The following is a 22,927-nucleotide window of genomic DNA, read 5'->3' as shown; positions in this document are numbered from 1 at the left end:
GCCGTTGTGGTACCCGTAATCTAGCTGAGATCCTGCGCAAAGGAGTCTCCCACTGGTAAACTGATTGATTATTGATTTAAAAAAAACGATTGATCACCTGCCATCAGGTAACATCCAAGCTCTGTATTCATGACTAACAAAAAGTGTATATGAAATACGAAACTATAAAAATCGACAAAAAATATCCGTTAAGACACAATATTTTTTGTAAGGAATTCTGTATTGAGTTCAACGCACAAAGATGTAATTTGATTTCTGTTATCGTGAATGGTAATTTTATAGTGGACATTCAAACAACAAAGAGTAGATTAATGAATACAGCGCTTGGCGTAAGACGCTTGTGAGTTCGGAATTATAAAATCTACGAGTGCAAGATATTCAGATTGATTTTTTTAAAAAGTAAGTATCTTTCAGTTTAAACTATTAATATCTTATTGTTAAATAAATGTATATCGCTCTTCTCATCTGGAGAAATTTCAATCAAATCAAATCATCAAATTCAAATATTATTCGAAATCAAAACCTACCCACCCATTCAAAATAAACTGCCTCAGACATGAGAAAAACAAAAAACAGGGCGCAAGAAACTCAGCGGGCTTTTTTAAATAAAAATATGTATAACAATGTAATATCGTACAACAAACATTATAATTGAAGAGCCTGAGGGTGTTCGCTTCACTCTCAGTCTGTGGTATCATTAATAAAATCTTTTATGCTATCTTACGGCCGTTCCCAATATTCCGTCTATCTTTTACTTGAGATAAGAATCGTAACTATCGTTCACTTTTCTGTCCAAATAAACTTATCGACGGTAACTCACCTTATCCGTACACGCTGTCTGTCAATAGGACGACATATAGCTTACCAGCGATAGAAGTTTGTACGGAAATTTCAATTCACGCGTCCCAATATAAAGCGATAAGAATGACTTATCGGGTATATTGGGACAGCTTCAGATTATTGACACCTAATTACTGACAGTAGAAGGTAGTAATTTGTCTCTATTTATAGATAGTATATTGGGAACGGCCGTTAGTAACCATTCCATAATTTGTTTTGTACATTTTCTGGGATAATATTGTAGAAGCGTCGCCCAATAAAAGACATACTAACGTTTGTTCCTTCAAGCAAATTTTGTTGCTCAAAATAAAATGTATTCGTTGTATATGTGGAGTTGGTCAGAGCTATTCATGTAAAGACTCATTTAAAAAGTTAAATATTTTGACATAGCCCAATATGTATATATATGAAGCGTGTAAATTTGTGAATAGTGCCATTGAATCGAATCCTAGTTCTACCCGATTACCGGATTGTTTTGGAGTTTTTAGTGGTTTATGGCCACTGTCCCAGAACAACGTTATATCTAAATAGTAGCTACGCAATTTGTATTAAAATTATTCAATCATCTACTATGAAGTCAATCTCATTTTAGGTGGCACCATCCGGGCTAATCCAAGTACATTTTCGTTGCTCTCGCTTTACGAAGAAGGATTCCGTCATATAGATATTCTCCAGCATATTCTGGCCTCGGGCGTTCCGATTTCCATAACCAAATTACCCTACTCTTACGGCCGTTCCCAATATTCAGTCTTTGACTTTTCTGTACCAATAAACTTATCGACGGTTAATCACCTTATCCGTACACGCTGTCTGTCAATGGGACGACGTAAAGCTTACCAACGATAGAAGTTTGTATGGAAATTGCAATTCACGCGTCCCAAGGCGATAAGATTGACTAATCGGGTATATTGGGATAGCTTCAGATTATTCACAGCTAATTACTGACAGTAGAAGGTAGTAATTAATGTCTATCTGTAGATATTATATTGGGAACGGCCGTTAACACATGGCCAATACGTTTGCCCAGTTAAACTTTAGTTGAAGTTTCCCATGCAAACGGTGAAGTTTACATGGGAGTGTGGATGACTGTTGAGATATTCTGATACATCGCCTCGGCCTCCTCGTCGGAATTTGTAAGCTGACTAACGGAATTTATTTATTAGGAAGCTAACGTGCATACAACTATCTTAATCTAAGGACACATTCAAAAATCTTATATAAAATTCTCATGTCGCGGTGTTTGTAGTTAAACACCTTCGAAACGGCTTGACGGATTCTCATGAAATTTTGAGTGCATATTAGGTAGGTCTGAGAATCAGACAACATCTATTTTGATCCCCCTTAATGTTAAGGGTTGTCCACGCCAATTTTTTTTTAATTTGTTTGATTATGATCAGCATTAAAAAATACATACAACTTCAAATTTTCACCCATCTACGATCAACAATTACTTTTGTATCGCGATTTTAATATCGGCAATACAACGTTTGCTGGGTCAGCTAGTTATTTTATAATATTGTATACTCCACTTACAGGCTAACTCAACATGCTCAATAGGTATAATATACACTCATTGTTCATCTAAAACTTTGTACTTTATATTACTTAAAGCTAAAGACATTTTGAAAAATATAACAAAAGAAACAAAACCAAAACAAGCTAAAGGCTGATAAAAAATAATAATTTGATTCTTACTTAATAAACAAGAAAAATAAAACTATAACTACGAACAATGACTAAACCATTTCTTTCATAATTTTTTTGGCTTTCTATTTCAAACATTTACACAACAACCTTCAACGAATACCGTTCTGTAATACAGAGTAGGTACGCTACCCTAGTCGACACGATCCCTGATCGCTGACGAGAGACTTGTGGACGATAACTACAGTACACTAATTATTATTGATTAGAAACGTATCTAATAGCACCACTGACCTTTACCCCTTATTCATAATAGTCCGCTAACTTTAAACAGCCGCTTAGGAGTGTTTTTTCTCATTCTGACTTAGGTCAATAGAAGAAGACAGAGTGACAATTAGCAATGCGTTAAGTTAGCAGACTATTATTAATAAGGGGGTTAGTATATAACACTGCACTGGCGGCTGTCAAAGTGCTTTTGTGCCTGTTTGATATTCGCCATTTTGGCGCTGTTGGCCATGTAGTGATAGTATGCGATACAAAAACTGGTGATGGTCCAACCAGCAAACGTCGATAGATGGTGGGCAACTATTTACAAAAAAAATGTGTACTTTATTACCTTGATTCTTCAAGTATAAATAACACGGAAAACAAACGAAATTAATTCAAAATGCAGAAATACTTCAGAGTATTGTACGTTCCTTCACAGCCATTTGTATTATACGTCAAAATTAGTTCTGTGGACGCTCGCGAGCGGCGCTTCAAATAGCCACAAAAAATTTGCAGTCAAACATATGGAACAGCCTGTCCAGTGGTATTTATACAGGTCGGTGAATAGCACTATTAAGTTATGAAGGTTGACAGATATCATGATATTTTTTGATTAGAAAGTGCTCAACAATTGTTGCTTGTTGAATTTAAGGTTGTGGTCAGAGATAATTTGAGAGCTTATGTGATATTACCTGTCAGGAATTATAAAATAATTCATATTCTTAAAAAAGGAGCGCTCTCATCATTATTCATTTGTTTGTTTTAGTTTGGCGAGTGCAAAAACCCTTATTTTCAGTATTTTCAATAAAACTAATAAATTGAAAAACACATAAATTTAATTATTAATTTTTTAGATTATAATAATATAAAAAAAATGGAGTGGGAGGCTCCTTTGCGCAGGAAGCCAGCTAGATTATGGAAACCGTAAGTTATCCCAACTCTGTGATAAAACTATTACTTTACAAATATGCATCCACCAATTTTTACTAGAGGGTTATAGTTAGGGATGTACCTAAAATAAGAAACCAATTTTTTTTGTTCGATTAAAAAATTCCTGTCAAATGTCAAATTCTGTTACACGTGAGGGTTAGAGACCTTCTTTGTGCGTAAGTTTCCACTCTCTAACTTTTTTAAAAGATTCTACGACCCCCATTCATCATTATATACAAATAAATCACGTCGTATAAAAACAAAGGAATCGAAATATGGAACATGCTACAAACTACACGATAATCTCCTTTTTATTTACTCCAGTCGCTTCATGTAAACTGTATATTTCTAAATATATAAGAAAAGACTTAGGATTATTGAAAACAATTCAAATTTCATCTTTTTTCAATATTTTGCAATGAGTATTTTTAATTACGGGTAGGCTCTACAAGAGATTGAGATGTATATAGAGTGTCATAAGTATACGGAGTATCAGGATAAATGTAGGGTTTAAGGACTATTTTTTCACCAAGCTTAAAAATAATTTAATATTTAATGTAAACAATTATATTACAAGTGTCTTAATTTATTTTATCACTTTAATATTCAAACAAAACAAATCTTATAACTATATTTACAATACTACGACTACATAAAATTAAAACTATCATTACGTGGAAGCGTACCAAGAATACTGGCAGCATTACCGCGTTGGATAGCAAGGCTGATCCGTTGACCGAAATAGCTGCTAGCGCTTGCGTTTCCAATAGCCTTATCAAGGCGCGAAGATAGTATTTTGAACATTCTCCGCGCCTCTGGGCCCCACGGGCCAAGTGTCTCGACACCAAACGGCACAAAGATGTATGACTCACTGAGACCAACATATTTGCCACGATTGCCGTCTTCGGCAGTCGAAGCAGCAGCCCCAGCACCAACTAACGTAACTTGGACATGAGAAGGAGCCAGAGTGTCGACGCAAGTAGCGTCCCACACCAGCGCCCTTCCCCGTGCCCAAGCCACCAGCGTCATTCCATTATATTACATGTATTACAAATTCTGTAGCTTTACAAACCTCATATACGTTGCTTGAGGCATGCATTATTCCACCTCCATCACGTGATTTTACTTATTTGTGGTACTCAAACTTGCTATTCATAGATAACAAGTCAATGCAACCCAAATGCAAATTTTAAATGGTGACATAATTCAAATCGAAATATTTTTATTTAAAATAGGATTCAAAATCACTTACTGAACGTCAAAAACTACCACGCATTCAAAATAGACTGCCTCAGACCTGAGAAGAACAGCCGCAAGAAACTCAGCGGGCTTTTTTTTCTAAGAAATTATGGATTACAATGTGATATCGTACAATAAACTTTTATAATTTAAGATCCTGATGGTGTTCGCTTCATTCCCAATCTGTGGTGTCATTAAGAAAATCATTTATGCTGTAGTAACCTTTCCCACAGAAACATTTTTAATAATTCTTTTAAATTTCGTAACACATTTGTTTACTGTACAATTTATGGGATCATATTGTAGAAGCATATGCATCGCCTAATAAAAGACTAACTCGACTTAACCGAGTAGTAGGCATAACAAGTTTATGTTTGTTCCTTGGGTTAACATTATGAATGTCATACTTTCTAGCAAATTCCTCAATGTGCTTGCTTATGAACATATGGAACATTATCAAGAATATATTGAGAAGCAACAGTTAAAATGTTTATTTCTTTATATATATATAGTTAAAATTTTTCTCTCATGATTCTTTAGGACCCAGATTATATATAGCGCGAATAGCTCTATTCTGCAGTACAACGATGGTATTAATATCGGCCGCACTGCCCCATAACAATATATAATATAATAAAAGTATACTTAAGTATACTAGTTGCGCCGTATCTATGTCAGTTAACCGTCTTATTTTCTTAACCACATATGCTGCAGAACTAAGCCTATTCGCCAATCCCCATTGCAATTTGGAATTAAGAGTAATGCCAAGGAATATAGAAGATTCCACCGGTTTCACCACCTCTAATTTAGTTTAATAAAATATTCGCAAATCCATTTTAAACATTTGGCGCGGTAAAATATTCGTGGTTTTATGACTATTTAACAATAAGTTATTCGCGCTAAACCAGTACACGATGTCAGATAGAGCATTGTTAACTTCGTCATATAAAACTTGGCTTCATTCACTTTGACTATAAGTGAAGTGTCATCCGCAAACAATACCACCTTGTGTTTTTTTTCTACAAGGTTAGGTAGATCATTTATATAAATAAGGAAGAGGAAGGGCCCAAGAGTAGTGTCCCTTGTGGTACCCCCATACCGAGAGGAGGATCTCCTGCCATTCACATCGACCCTCTGAAGATTCTAGAGGTCTCACCACAAAACCAGCTATATCCATCTATTTGCTAATTATATCCACAAGCTTGGTTAAGATCTAGGTAGTAAATATTTTAGTTCCATGTGGCACAACAATTTACGAAAGGTGCCTTTTACTTGTGGCATTAGGGTTATCATTTTAACGACTACGCAAACGTATGACCCAAAAAATAAGTTTGCGCAGCCGCTATCTTGGATTTCAAAAATGATCCCAAATTCGTTATCTGCACCCTCGAGAACTTCGGATACGATATCCATATTGTTAAAATCGTAATTTGGCACGGCTCGCTTTTTCGTTTCATCAAGTTTCTAATCACAACGATTCTAAAGAAGTTTTACTTCAAAAAAAATAAGCCCATTAAGAGCTAATTCTACATTTCTGCGGAAACAGGTTTTGATTTCTCTACCTTTAATGACAAGCAAAAAATATATACAAAACTATTTCAATTAACAAAAACACCTGGTAACTCTGACACAGGGTATGTAACATTAGACTATACCAACACTTAAAATGACGCAGCGATTTTTTAAAGAACTCACCATTGCACAGATATATAAATTGATTTCTGTTATCATAAAATATGATAATCTAACAGTGGACATTGCAAACAGTGAAATACCGCGCTTGAGTTAAGACGCTTGTGAGTTCGGAATTATAAGGTTTACGAGTACTAGAAGTTTAGATTTAAAAGATTCTTTTATCATCAATTTGAAAAAGTGAGTATCTTTCAGCTTATATTATTAATATAAGACTTAAAAAAAATAACGTAGTAAATACCCTTTATTTACTTAAGACGCTTGTGAGTTTGGGGTTATAAAGTCTACAAGTGCATAAAATTAAGCCTGATTTAAACTTTTGTAACGTCAATTGAAAAAAGTTACATTCAGCATACCAGTACTACATGTATTAACATATAATATACAACAACATATTTAATAGTACTAATAAAATTGTCATGCATTTGCAAATTTTATTTTTTAATGAAAATAAGGGATGTAACGAACAGGACGTTCAGCTGATGGTAATAAAACGCATGACCCATTACAATGCAGTGCCGCTCAGGATTCTTGTAAAACCCAAAAATTCTGAGCGGCACTATAATTGTGCTCGTCACCTTGAGACTTAAGATGTTAAGGCTCATTTACTCAGTAATTTCACTAGCTACGGCGCCTTTCAGACCGAAACACAGTAATGTTTATACATTACTGCTTCACGGCAGAAATAGGCGCCATTTTTGTACCCATAATCTAGCCGGCTTCCTGTGTAAAGCAGACTCCCACTGTTTGTATGAAAATAATGATTATTATTTACATAATACAAACTAATATATAAATAAATATCCATTTTACATATTTCAATTATTTGGATATTCAAAATTACTTTTATTTATTTTCATCCATAATTTCTACTATTCTTTCTGTGCAACCTTCATTTTTTGTACTCATATGATTCAGAAACTGTAACAATGGCTTATATTATAGGCTTTTACTTACTAAAGGTACCTCAATTAAAAAAAAACAATAACGTTCTATTTGATTTGAAAATTCCTGTCAAATGTCAAATCGCGCGACGGTCACGGGAGGTGGTCCAAAGGTGACCCACGTGTCCAAAGAACTTTTCACTGAAAGTGAACTGTTTTTAAAAGATTAAAAGCCTATTCATTTTAAACTTTATTTTACATTAATTATTAGATAAATATTAACACTATTTGCATAATTTGACGTTTTATTCTCTTTCGAAAACATCGTTATCAGGGTGACTAAAGTTAATAGTTATATAGGTCAATCACTATTGAATATTTAACTTTGCACCATTATTAACCTTACCACACAAAAATTTTTCAATACAAAAGAACAATTGTTTCGTATTTCGTAATATATTTGTTTTGAACATTTTCTGGGATCTTGTTGTAAAAGCATATACATCGCCCCTCAAAAGACTTACTAACTCGATTTAGCCGAGTAGTGGGCATTATAAGTTTATGTTGGTTTCTGGTGTTAATATTGTGGTAATGAAAGTTTCTAGAAAATTCACTTTTGTGCCTATGTAATATACATACATAACTTATTATTTAGGACCTAGGTTCTAAATAGCGCGAATAGCCCTCTTCTGCAAAGAATACCTAGATAAATAGTATTATTAGTTTTCAAAAAATTAAGCACGTGAAGAGTTGATTCTATTCTTAATTTTGACAATCCAACTCCCGTTGATTTAAATAAAATTGATTGATCAACAAACAGATTCTAATCAAGAGTGATTGGTCTGCCTACCATCAGGTAAGTGGAGTGGGAGGCTCCTTTGCACAGGATACCGGCTAGATTATGGGTACCACAACGGCGCCTATATCTGCCGTGAAGCAGTAATGTGTAAGCATTACTGTGTTACGGTTTGAAGGGTTGTATGAGTTTGTAGTGCGGCTCAGAATTTTTTGGGATTTTCGAGAATCCTGAGCGGCACTTTATTGTAATGGGCAGGGCGTATCAATCACCATCAGTTGAATGTCCTGCTCGTCTCGTCACTTATTTTCATTAAAAAAAAGATAACCTCTATGCTTTTTACACGCTTTTTATTAGACGCATTTTGGCGCGATTTTGACCCACTTTAAATGGCTAGATTTCGTTCAAATTTAGTAGATTTATCGAGGATCGATGACAATACATTATCTTATTTTATAAAATTATTCCATTTTTCAATTTGCGAAATAAGATTTATGTTAATTTATATAATATTAATCTATCGTCGATAAGGCAGGAATATGTGGTAATTTAAAATTTCCACCATTTTCTCTATCCGATTTATCTAATATTAGGATATTTTTGAGTACCAAATAGATTTTTTTTCTCTTTAGCGTGATTTTTAGTTTTTTCAAAGTATTATTCATTGATGTTTGGCAAAAAAACATACACGAAATACGAAACTATAAAATCCATTTCTTTATGGTCCTTCATTTATCCTGGTCATTTTCCCCCACGAGGACCAGTCGGCTTGGGGGAATATGTTTTTTTACATCAAACGTACGAAACTATAAAAACTATAAAACCCACAAAAAATATCTGCTAACTCTGATACCAGGTAAACATTACACAATAACGACACAAAAAGTTACTCAATATTTTTTTAACTCTGTATTGAGTAACCGCACAAAGATGTAGTGTGATTTCTGTTATCGTGAATGATAATTTAACAGTAGACATTCCAAACAGTAGAATAACACGCTGGACTTAAGGCGCTTGTGAGTTCGGGATTATAAAATTTACAAGTGCAAGAAATTCAGAATATTAAAATATTTTTTTATCATCAATTAAATAAAATGTGAGTATCTTTTAGCTTAACTATTAATATAAGACTGATAAAAAAATTTGTAAAATATCGTCCTTGACTTAATACGCTTTGAGTTCGGGATTATAATTTTACAAATGCAAGCAATTTAGATTATTAAGTTCATCAATTAAAAAATATGCAAGTTACAGCCTCCACTATTAACATAAGACTTACACACGAACAAAAAAATAACACATAAAAATTGTCGTACTCTATGTTATTTAAAATAAAGATTATTAACCGTAACCGAGATATTTAATTTTTAATTTACTCACTTTACATTAGCTGAGATAATTGTTGTTACATCACTTTGCTTAGATTTTAAGTATATATAATAATTTATAAAACGATGAAGCTGTCAATTTTGATTTAGAAGAATGTCAACAAAGGATATTGACCATACATGGGCCCAGGTTGTGTCGAAAAATAATATATTTTATCGTTAAAGTTACATTTTTACATTCAATTTGGGACCAAAACTAAATTTCTGCCTATTCCGAGTTTATTTTCGTTTTAAAGTACTTTATATTATTGAAATAATAAAATCGATAGCTAATGGGTTTTCCAATAAGGACTTGACAACTTCTTTTCAAAATAAAATGAAAGCCATTTGAGATATTTCAAAAACTTTACTATCGGATTGAAGTAACACGTAATTCGCAACAGAAAAGATTATTTGAATTTTATTACAATCCAAACATGCCTTGTTTGTTTTTTTTACCTGTACCTAAGTACCCACCATAGGTCGTAAAGTTCATACAAACGAGCGCTATCTTCTTAACAAACTAACCTGACCTTACATAACATTCATTAAAATTTTCTCTGAATCTGGGATTCCAACCAAAAATATATTTTTGTGAATGAAAACAGAATTATCAAGCTTAATTTTATAATAACATTTATCAAGACACAAAAATATTTGTACGTGGCCTAAGCTCCATAATGCTGGTCATTCTTTTTTCTTGTCACTCTTAGAGGTTTAGCTCTACTTTTTCTACAATGGTGGTAATTAGTGAAAAAAAATAACTATTGACAATCATAAGTGTAATTTCCTTAACATAAGTTGATAAAGTGATATTGATTGATTGGTAACGTAATTTTACACTAATCATAACTTATATGGTGATAATTATGTACCTTTATATATCTACCTACTTCAAGAATCTTAAAATTCACAAGAACTCAATCAATAACTAAATATTTGTGTCATATGTAATAATTATTTCGAAATATTATATTAATTGACAGTGAATATTCTATAACACGTTGATAATAGTGATAGTTGATAGTAAGATTGATAACTCCTCAACTAAAAACGTAACAGCTAGCATTGTTGTTAAGTTATTAAGATTGACTGATATATTTGATGATAAAAGAGTAATGTGTAATCGTTGCATACAATAATTTTAATACTGTGATGAGAGAGAATTAGGGGGCTTATTTGATATTGTTAGCAAGAATTCCACCTTCGCACGACACGCCACAAGTTAAGATATCATCCCCCACCATCTGGATGTGTGGCGGTCCTCCACAGTACGTTTTTCAAGGAGCTTTCTTCCACGTACTACAAAGCTGTGGAATGAGCTTTCTTATGCGGTGTTTCCGCGACGATACGACATGGGTACCTTCAAAAAAAGCGCATACTCCTTACTTAAAGGCCGCAACGCTCATGTGATTCCTCCGGTGTTGCAAGAGATTGTGGGCGGCGGTGATCACTTAACACCAGGTGACCCGTACGCTCGTTTGTCCTCCTATTCCATAAAAATAAATTAATAATTAATCAACATCCTTTTCAAGTAAAGGTCCTATCTCGCCATCAAAAAGACTAATAAAATTTGGTCGTATCTATTCTCTTTCATTGACTGCATGTTTGAATTTTTGGGTTGTTAAGCAATATTTTACTAATCTAAATCCTTTTTAAATACTTATTAAATAAATAGTAGATAGTAATAAAATTGTCACATATTGAAATTTTTATGAATATTGATTGATGAAAAGAATTATTATTTTATATATAATCCGAACAAATACGAGTACATAAATACGTACCCATGTCATAACATTCATTCAAAAATTCAATCATTTTCAACCATTTCAAATATTATGTTCAACATTCATAATTATGATAATATGATTCAAGAACTGTTAGTTTAGGCGAATGGTAAATGGTATTTACTTTATAAGTAATATTTATAATTTCACTAAAACTAAGAAAAAGAAATTCAATATATTATGTTCAAAGATAAATATATACACAAAATAACTTGTAATAGAACGGCCCTTACATCGGTCAATTACAATAGTGTGTAAATGGCACTCCATTGTAGTGCTCTGTCAAATATTAGGCCAATCGAGGTCATTTATTTGTGTGCTCGGCCAACAACGTACAATACTACATCAACGTTATTACTAGAACAACATACCCAACCTATTTTATCCTCTTACACATTGAGTTAATTACTAAACCTCCATTTAGGATAGTTTGCAATTTTTTTTTATGAAAATAGGGGAGGATATGAGCAGGACGTTCAGCTGATGGTAGTTAATACGCCCTGCAACAATGCAGTGCCGCTCAAGATTCTTGAAAAACCCAAAACTTCTGAGCGGCACTACAATAATTGCGCTGGTCACCTTGAGACATAAGATGTTAAGTCTCATTTGCCCTTCAGAACGAAACACAATAATGTTTACACATTACTGCTTCACGGCAGAAACAGGCGCCGTTGTTGGTACCCATAATCCAGCCGGCATCATGTGCAAAAGAGCCTCCCACTGTAACCTTGTGACCTCATAAGTTCTTTAAAAGTTGTCATGTTGAATATTTAACCACCATGATTGTTCAATTATTCTCTTAGTTACACAAATAAAATTTGAGAATAAAATTTATGAACGATGCGGGATTTGAACCTGCGATCTCTCGCGTTCCGTGCGAGCGCTCTTCCACTGAGCCAACCATTCGAATGACGCATCATTGATAAATCTTGTACACCTTGTTCAACTCTTGTACATCTTGTTGTCACTCGAACGGTTGGCTTGAACGGTCGGCTTGGCTTTTGTTTTCAAATTTAATTTGTGTATGTCTAATTAATCCCAGAAGTGAGGGTTATCAATTTACAAAATAATAAATTGTTTATTCACTTAGTATCACTTTTTCCAGTTAATACCATGGGTGGTTGGTTGAGCTACTACTGGTGGGGTGGTGACCCTGACGTGGTCAACCCGGTGTCAGGTATGACGCGACGGGAGATCTACGCTGTCCAGAAAACTTGGGCACCAGCCTACGAAAACTGTGTTGCAACCGGATCTGAATTTTTTAAACGGTACTTTTATTTATTTACTTACAGACCACCTCTTTTGATATCTATAATATGATTTGTATAAATGTACAAAACAATTAATGTGTTACGAAATTTAAAAGAATTGTTAAAAAACGTTTGGGTGGGAAAGGTTACTATAGCATAAACGATTTTCTTAATGACACCACGGACTGGGAATAAAGAGAACAACCTCAGGCTCTTTAATTATAAATGTTTATTGTACGATATCACACTGTAATCCATATTTTTATAAAAAAAAGGCCGCTGAGTTTCTTGCGCCCGTTCTTCTCAGGTCTTCGCAGTCTCTTTTGAATGGGTGGTAGATTTTATGGTAATAAGTGATTTTGAATCCTATTTTGAATAAAAATATTTGAATTTGAATTTGAATTACAATTAAAGACATGTAAATAAATATATATGTAGACTAGCGGACCCGACAGACGTTGTCGTCGTAGGAGAATAATATATCGACTATATTAACAATCTAAACCAATCTCAAATTCACTGGACCACTCTATAAAAATCATCAAAATTCGTCCTGCCATTTAGGAGGTAGTTCAATTATTGTGAATCTAAACCATCCTCGAATCCACTTGAACACACACAGAAAATTTAATTCAAATCGGTCCAGCCGTTTAGGAGGAGTTCACTGTCAACACACGTACAGAAGATTATTATTACTTGCTAAAACTAAGTCAAGTCTTATTATCTAATTATCAACAGTTGCATACAAGACTTTCTCTACACTCATAATATGAATCCTCTAAAAGATTTTGAAAACAGTTAGCTTACTGCTAACATTAAAAAAAGCCAGTCCTAGTAACCATAATATCATCCAAAGGAGTGTTATTATGAAAACGGATGATATAATGTTGTACTGAATTTCATTACAACACTCGTTTGGATGATGTAATGTTTATTAGGACTATCCTACTACCGACTATCGAATGTCCTACATTGGGTGTTTTAATATTGACAATAGGCTGTTTTAGAATCTTTAATAGAGGATTTAAAGCATGGGTTAAAACATGGATTTAAACCCAACCATCTCGGTCAACGGATCAGCCTAGCTATCCAACACGGAAATGTTGCCAGTATTCTTAGTACGCATCCACGTAATGATAGTTTTATTTTTGTGTAGTCATAGTCTTGTAAATATAGTTGTAAGATTTGTTTTGTTTGAATAAATGTATGTGCTTACATACATTTGGGTGTAGATAAACAATTTAACTTGATTTAATGGAGACAGACAACTCTAAATAATGCAAATTTATAACAAAGTGAGATATGCAGAGCGGAGATTGTCTACAGGATGCACGACTAGACACGTTTTGAATGCACAATGAGATTCATCTCTCACAATCGTCGATATTTAATTCAATTTGTGTCGTGTCAATGACTTTCATAGTTAGCTGTCGGATAGAATGAAATAGAATCAAACTAGTTTATTCATTTAGGTCAAAGAATAACACTTATGAATGTCACTACCAGTGGGAGGCTCCTTTGCACAGGAAGCCGGCTAGATTATGGGTACGACGACGGCGCCTATTACTGCCATTAAGCAGTAATCAGAAGACCGCCGTAGCTAGTGACATTATTGGGCAAATGAGACTGAACATCTTATGTCTCAAGGTGACGAGCGCAATTGTAGTGCCGCTCAGAATTTTTGGGTTTTTTAAGAATCCTGAGCAGCACTGCATTGTAATGGGTAGGGTGTATCAATTACCATCAGCTGAACGTCCTGCTCGTCTCGTCCCTTATTTTCATTAAAAAAAAGCTTATACATTTTACCAAATACCATCACATCGGAAGGGTTGTGCTATAATGAGAAGAAGTAGCAAGATATTCACTACTTAAACAACATTTACAGCTTAATAATTTTAAAAATCATAATCTATACAAAATGATGCAACAAAAATACTCAAACATCACGACTTACTCGAGTAAGTAAAAAATTTATTAGTTATTTAAAAAAAAAACTACAAGAGTTGTTTTTTCTTTTCTGTATATTGATTGTAATTATGATTTTAGACTTTAAAATACTATGATATAAAGTATATTTTCACACTCATTAGACGTAATACACAATTTGTAAAGTTTTTAAAGTGATAACCTCACTTAGGGGATTAATACACGAATAAAATTTGAAAACAAAATTTTATGAACGGTGCGGGACTCGAACCCACGACCTCTCGCGTTATCTTAATCTTGTATTCTTTGTTCAACTCTCAGGCTGTGGCTTCAGATTTTATAACGATGCGTCACTCGAACGGTTAGCTCAGTTGGAAGAGCACTAGCACGGAACGCGAGAGGTTGTGGGTTCGAGTCCCGCATCGTTCATAAAATCTTGTTTACAAATTTTAAACGTAATACAAGGGATGGCATCTGGTTGGAACCATATTCAATACTCTCGAAGGTTTTATAGTTAATTTAATTATAATATAAATAATATAATAGTTAAGTTAATTCTAAAGGAATTATTTTTGATGATAGAGTAATTAAATTAAATATACAATATTGTACTGTCATTGTAATTGCTATAAAATAATCATAATTTATCCGATCATTTAAATACTCAGCTGTAGTAGTAGGATTTACGACAGAGCCATTTTTTAATAAAACATTAATTTTCTTTATAGATAATGCCTAAACAGTGGCTGGGACTTTATTATAAAAGTGTATACATTTACCCTTAAAGCTATTATGTATCTTATGAAGCCTACTAGAATTAGTTACAAGCAATCCCTTATTTCCAATGTTATAATAATCAAAATCACTATTAATAACAAATAGTTGCAAAGATATAACTTTAGTCGATAGAATCGCAAATTAGACAGATAATGGCGGCCCTAACCAGGTACGGTCCTTATAATAAACATATATTTTTATGGGCATAACTGACAGCCCATTGTGCAAGACCTGCGTGGTGACAGAGGAAACTGCTGCACATATACTTCTGCATTATCCAGGTGTAGCAACTTACCGGGCTCAACATCTTGGTAACCCAAACATACTCCCAGCAGTCTTTAGGAAGGCGAGGAGGTTGCTAAGGTTCCTGGAGGAATTAGGGTGGCAGGAATAACAAATATATTCCCACACATGCAAAATAGGCGCGCAGTCATCGAGTTGCGGAAACATTTACCTTAAATGCTTTCAAATAAAGCATTGCTTAAGCTAACAAGTCTAGTTCTATTTTAGTCGTTCCCAAACAGTTGTAGAGTGTATTAATAGTTTATTGGCAATTTGCTTACCATTCGACATTTGCCCGCTTTTGATGATACTATAAAGTTTGTAGAGAGCCTCGTAAACATTTTATAGCGTCGTAAAATAAAAAGTGTCTCATTGCTAGTTGAGTACTGTCAATGATCTAAGGCGTGTATGTATGTACACAAATATATCTAATATATATATATATCTTTCGCCAATTCACAAGCTTTGTTTTGGCACTGATTTTATTTTGGAAAATATTGAGCTGCTTCTCCTGGGTGTGTTACGAAGTAAAATAAAATGCCTTCACATGTGAGTCCGGGTAGCCAGACGTCGAAAAATTGTGTTTAGAACTAATCTCTATTTTGAGCAATTCACGCACACTAACATAAAGTTTGATATAAATCGCGAGTGTAAGACGTAGCTTGTCACGCACACTAGACTAACATCCTGTTTTTGGAGTCCATCCTTAAGAATCGATTTTCATATAAGGCGCCCGGTATGAGAAAAATATGGTAGGTAAAACCTACTCAACAAACGTAATAGGGATACGGGATAGTAACGTTTTTGGTGCGTATCATTTCTTGCACACCTTTCGCTTTTCAGTTGGCTTGACAGTCTAGACGTTCGGTCCCTATATTATTTTTAATTCATACATTAATATGACATGTATTGTATATATAATACATGTCATAATAATATCAACATATGTGCTTTCTATTTATTAAATATTGAATTATCAATATAGTTCATACCTACATATTTATATGAGTTATGCATATAATTAAATGTTTAAATTAATAAGGAGAGTTTTGAAATTAATAAAATACAAAATACTTACTGATGATGTGTGGTCACAGTGTCTTTCTTATTATTTTTACAAAGTTTTACTACGCAACACGGCATTTTAGTTTCAATTATTAGCAAAGTTTAACAGAACATGTGGCACGTCAACGTCACACAATGTTCGAGACTGGCTCGAGTTCGCCCACTTGGGCGTAGTATTAGTTGCCGCACTTTGCGACTACTCCTTTGCGAATCATTAATCTAAGCCTTTTGGCTTGTTCTGTATTCTGAGACAAATACAAAAACATTATTAATATTCAAAGAAGGATATATAGGAATAATTTTAGTAGTATGTATATGTACTAACCTGATTCCTGCCGCCGAATTCCACCTTCGCACGACACGCCACAAGTTAGGATATCATCCTCACCATCTGGATGTGTGGCGGTCCTCCACAGTGCGGTTTTCAAGGAGCTTTCTTCCACGTACTACAAAGCTGTGGAATGAGCTTCCTTGTGCGATGTTTCTGGGACGACGTATCGTCGTAACATGGGTACCTTCAAATAAAGCGCGTACACCTTCCTTAAAGGCCGGCAACGCTCCTGTTATTCCTCTGGTGTTGCAAGAGATTGTGGGTGGCGGCACTTAACAACAGGTGACCCGTACGCTCGTTTGTCCTCCTATTCCATAAAAAAAAAGTAGCAGTATTAGTTTTCCAATACACAAGTAACAACAGAAAACAGGGCGCTTGCAACATTGTGAAAATAGAAATTTAACCAAAATACGATGCAAACAGTACGCTTTAAGTCATAATATTGAGAAATATATTCGTATTATGAGAACAACTATTTGCATACAAAATATTATGATGGTTTGGCTGGCTTACGTGTTCTGAGTTCGGTCTTCAAATAGCCCCGCTGCAATAATTAGTGATCGAATTTAACAGTTTCAGTGTAGGTTTCATGACAAAAATAAAAATCGAGATATAAATTATTTTATACTAGCTGACCCGGCAGACGTTGTTCTGCACATAATAAATAAAATACTGTTTTATGAATTTGTCAATAATATTTCATAACATCAAGAATTATTTCGTAGAATATGCTTCCTGTTGTTATAATGAAATTGTTTCACAGCAGAACTGTCAAACCGTGCGCCAATAAATTCTCTCATAGAAAATATGTCCATACAAAACAAATATTGGAATTAAAAATAATTATGGGTCTCAAATCGAAATAAAAACTATCCTATCTCTCAAGTTGGATTAACCTGCACTCGATGAATAATCCCCATTAAAATCCGTTCATTAGTTTAGGAGTCCATCGCGGACAAACAACGTGTCACGTAATATATATATAAGATTATGCAATTTACCTTAAGATTCCCAATGAATTTGAATTGGACTACAATATTCAAATATGAAATTGAAGTAGAAATTATTATTGCTGTTTCGTAGACACGTCGTCACTTCATTGTCTATCTTCTACCGCATCTATCACGGGGAGTATTCCTAAGAGCTGTTTGAACTGATTCCTGCCGCTATTTCCACCTTAGCACGACACGCCACAAATAAAAATAACATACCAAGGATGTTTTTTTTATGACAATAAGGGATGAAACGAGCAGGACGTTCAGCTGATGGTATCAGGATTCTTGACACACCCTAAGATTCTAAGCAGCACTACAACTGCGCTCGTCACCTTCAGTCATAAGATGTTAAGTCTTATTTGCCGAGTAATTTCACTAGGTACGGCGCCCTTCAGACCAAAACACAATAATGATTACACATTACTGCTTCACGGCAGAAATAGGCGCCGTTGCGGTAGCTATAATCTAGCCGGCATCCTGTGCAAAGGAGCCTCCCACTGGGAAATGTATGGCGTTCCTCCACAGTACAGTGTTCAAAAAACTTTCTTCCACGTTCAACCAAGCTGTGGAATGAGCCTCCTTGTGCAGTGTTTCCGGACGATACGACATGAATATCTTCAAAGAGCGCGTTCACCTTCCTTAAAGGCCGGCAACGCTGCTTTGATTCCTCTGGAGTTACAAGAGAATGTGGGCGGCGGTGATCACTTAACATCAGGTGGTATTCTCGTTTATCCTCCTCCTCCCTAAAAAAATATTACTAACGGCTGTGATGTCATTATCCTCAATTGAACCCTAGCTCTCGTCAATTTCATAAAAAAGGAAAACTTTTTATGAGTAATTAATTTTTCATAACACATTTATCTTTCATAACACATTCAGCCGTGGTTACTGCTTAACCACATATTAATGGTAATTGTAAAGTAAGTAATATATTTTCGATCAAAATTAAACCTGGGTTATTATTTATACAGATTATTCCGGGCGTGTCCGGAAACTAAAGATTTCTTTCGAATGCTGAGACGGTTGTCTGAAGACGAGTTCGACGCAAATCACCAGTTCAGGGCTCATGTTATTAACTTGATGGCATCATTTAACCAGGCTGTGGTGAACCTGCACCAGCCGGAAGTAGTTGTGGTGATGATGAACAAACTCGGAGTCTCGCATGCCAAGAGAAAAATAAAGGAAAGCCATTTTAATGTAAGTATATTACCAACAATCTAATTTTTTTTGGAAGAGTAGGTCAAACGAGCGTTCGGGTCATCTGATGTTAATTGATCACCGCCGCCTACATTCTCTTGCAACACCAGAGGAATCACAGGAGTACCCATGTCTTATCGTCCCGAAAACACCGCATAAGGAAGCTCATTCCACATCAAAATTACAATTATATAATACGGTCAAATCGTGGTGAGTAAGAACTGGGTGAGCAAGGAACCTTTTTGAAGTGAGACCCAGGTCCCAGGTATAACAAGAAGTAACGACTGATATGACGAGCAAGGCGTACTCTTGTTAGTAAGGTAGATTTCCCTGCCCATTACTAGTTGTTATGTATGATAATTTAAGTATGTTAGTTAATATAAATACTCCGTGATAAATGAGGTCTATGGTTCTATCATGAGTCATGACCATGTCAGATGTAAGTACCTACGAAAATGTCGCCTACTATTTCATCTGCCCATCTGGCCCTGGGTCTACCTCTTGTTCTGGTGGCTCTTGGCCTTGACCACCTTACTGACCTTAGTCTCCTTCCCTCAAATATGTGCGAAGGGAGCGATTGCTGGTCCATCCGTCAACTCGTGAACGGGTGCTGCTTATGGTGCCAGGTCGAATCTTTTTATTAGTTAATAAATCATTGTTTTGATCGATGCGACTCCTAATTATGTCCATCATGCTCACAATGCATCCTCACACCAACAATCAATTCAAGCTCTAAAGGTTGATGCATCCAATATAGGATAATTTATATTTATACGATTTTGTTCGTTATTACTTTTTATGAAATATTTAATATTTAAAACGCTTTCAACTTTGAACACGATTCATATATTTAATCCAGCACCTTACAAACTAATTTGTTTTGTATATTACAGCGATTGTAAAATACTTTATTTGATTCAAAAGAGTGGCCGTTGAGGTTCTTGTATGTTCTTCTCACGAGCTCTACTTTTTCCAAATATATGGTTGATTCAGAAATTTAAAAGAAATATTGATAGTGACAATTCAAAAGCACTTATTTTAAGCCTAACTGAATAAGTTTATTTGACTTTGACTTTAGGGACCATCTATTCCTTGTAACGAGCTATAGTTGTAAAAGGCTTGAACTCCTTTCCTGCTGCTTCTAGCAGAGGCATTTTCCACTTTGCGTTGTTGCATCACACGTCTTTTACATCGGATCATGATCAGCATCACGTTAAATAAGTAGAATCTCAGTGATTAACCATTATTATATAATTGTGCTAAATAATTGTTTATTTTTAGGAACTAAAAGTCGTTATAGTGAACATTTTCATCGAAGTATTCAACCTGGATAAAAAGACGCTGGGCGCATGGAGCAAAGCCATCGACTTCCTGTATAAGCACATTTTTGAAACTCTTAATTCACCTATAGAAGAAGACTAAGTTAAGAATTTATTTGTTAGCATATTAGATCGCTTTTAAATAGGGTGCCCTATATTTTTATACAACTAAATGTAACGAAAAAAGTATTCCTTAGACAATAAATACTAGATTTATTTGACAAGTCTCAGCAATTTTTGTGTGACATAATATCCTTAATTTATGTGTATATAAATTATTTCATATAAATCACGTTTGTATTTCAGCAATCAATTTGTTAATGTGCATTGTGTGCTGAAACACAAATATTGTGTTGTATTGTCCACGCCAACGGTGCGTGATTACGAGTGAGGGGTGTGTTTAGTCTATAGAAAAATTACGAGGCCTCGTGCCTTGTAATTTCAGTAAGGTGATAATGTAATACGTACTAGAGAAGCAATTCCGAACAAATTATAAGGCCGGAACTGAAGACAGATATAACTTATCAGTTTTTACTGCGATGACATATCATGAACAGTTGACATAATGTAATTAAATTAATCGTGTATGAAATAATATGTAGAACTGCGTCGTAAAAATTACTACTTGACTTTTACTTGTGTTCTGAGAGTTATTAAAACAGTGTAGAAATAGACACAGAAGCATATTTTAAATAAAACCCACGATTTTTTTTACATACGTTGTTTTTGCTACATAAGTCCAGCATAGACTAAATGAGTTGATGATAGTTGTCCATAAATTGAGTCACAGAAACATTCAAGGTAAGATATCTTCTCTAGTAAGTAGTACATAATATTACCTAAATACCCGCAGCAGCTGTGATAGCGGGGTACTGATACAGCATTTCATAAAAAGCTCAACGTGCCTTTTAGAATTTTAGTTTACATAATTAATATTTGAGATTATTTAGCTATATTTTATTATGAAGTTTTTATTAGATCACTAATTTTCACCGAGTCGTTTAGTGGATTCAAGTGTATTTACTATATACGATTTTACCTAGAAATTAAATTTCTTATTAAGATTTTTATAATTTTAAAATATTTAAAAAAAAATGTTAAATTTTAGGAATAAATTAAATTATAATTTTAAAATGATTTTTTTTGCTTTTTCTCTTCCATTTCTGTTTCTCGCACATATATTTGCGGTGCGGAGGAGTACCGTTTTATCTTCTCCACATTACTCTGTCGTCACGTCGTTTTTCACATTCTCCTGCAATACGAAAGTAACCACAGAGGCGTTGCCAGCCTGTAAGGATATCGTATCGTCCCCGAAACACCGCACAAAGAAGCTCATTACACAGCTTATGGTGTACGTGCAAGAAAGTTCCTAAAAAACCGCACAGTGGAGGAACACCACACATCCAGATGGTGAGGTTGGTATCCTAATTGTGCAGTGTCGTGCGAGAGTTCGTGCGACAGGAATAAAGTGAAGCAGCTCTTTATAACATGTCCCGTGAATGACGCGGTAGATGACACAGAATGAAGCGACGTCTCTACGCAACGCCAGGTGATCAAGCCGTTGACAGAGCAGGAAGAATCATGAGAATACATTTACGTATATATTACGCTCATGATTATCACAGTATATTTTACGCACTATTTGATAATATTATGTATCAACAATAAATAACTAGACTAGCGAAAGAGTTCAGATAGTCGATGTAAATGGCAAACGGTCTTCGGGTAAACCTGTGGGAATAGGTGTTCCACAGGGTTCTATTCGCGGTCCTTTCTTGTTTCTTATATACATTAACGATCTACCGTTTGTGGTAGATGATAGCCATGAGATTATATTGTTTGCTGATGATACTTCACTTATTTTTAAAGTGAAGCGACGTGCAGCTTTTGATGACGAGGTAAACAATGCACTCTCAAAGATAGTGCGTTGGTTTGAGACGAATAATCTGCACTAATCTGCACTTAAACAGTAAAACGTTTGATACAAGATATTTTGATTTATTGCCCCAAACAGGCACTGCATATATGTTATTGTATAGCTACTTGTTGTACTGTTATTAAGATGTTTTTAGTATAACTATTACGCACTATGTGCAGTTGATTTGTACCCAAGTGGGAGCGTTGGTTGTCAATGAACAATAGATCATTAGGGCTCTTAACCAACTACGGTACGCCTGATACAACGATTGAATTATAATTAATTAACTGTTTATACGTGACAGACCTCAGGAATGTGACACTACATTCTGACTTCCGACTTATATTTTAGTATGAAATTAATTTCTCGTGACAGGCATCGTCATGCTCGCTTAAATGCCTCTGCTTGTGGCGGCGAC

The 22,927-nt window shown here is 34.7% G+C and overlaps 1 protein-coding gene across 3 annotated transcripts; it reads left to right on the top strand.

The window, feature by feature from the left end:
- The first annotated feature begins 321 nt into the window (after positions 1 to 321).
- Positions 322 to 21,698, top strand: LOC126969451 (cytoglobin-1-like). 3 transcript variants are annotated; one of them, XM_050814887.1, is made up of 4 exons: positions 322 to 399; positions 12,555 to 12,717; positions 19,047 to 19,272; positions 20,554 to 21,698. In XM_050814887.1, the coding sequence occupies exons 2-4, from the start codon at positions 12,563 to 12,565 to the stop codon at positions 20,692 to 20,694; spliced, it is 522 nt and encodes a 173-aa protein (XP_050670844.1). In that variant the 5' UTR covers positions 322 to 399; positions 12,555 to 12,562; the 3' UTR covers positions 20,695 to 21,698. The 3 variants fall into 3 exon arrangements, with proteins under 3 accessions (XP_050670844.1, XP_050670843.1, XP_050670842.1); XM_050814886.1 differs by lacking the exon at positions 322 to 399 and adding an exon at positions 6,665 to 6,792 and having other exon boundaries at positions 20,554 to 21,696; XM_050814885.1 differs by lacking the exon at positions 322 to 399 and adding an exon at positions 9,233 to 9,388.
- Positions 21,699 to 22,927: the final 1,229 nt, after the last annotated feature.

Source organism: Leptidea sinapis, chromosome 18 (genome assembly GCF_905404315.1).
Source record: "Leptidea sinapis chromosome 18, ilLepSina1.1, whole genome shotgun sequence".
NCBI classification, from domain to species: Eukaryota; Metazoa; Arthropoda; class Insecta; order Lepidoptera; family Pieridae; genus Leptidea; species Leptidea sinapis.
Note: the sequence above shows the minus strand (reverse complement) of the source record. Positions and strands in the feature narration are given on the sequence as shown.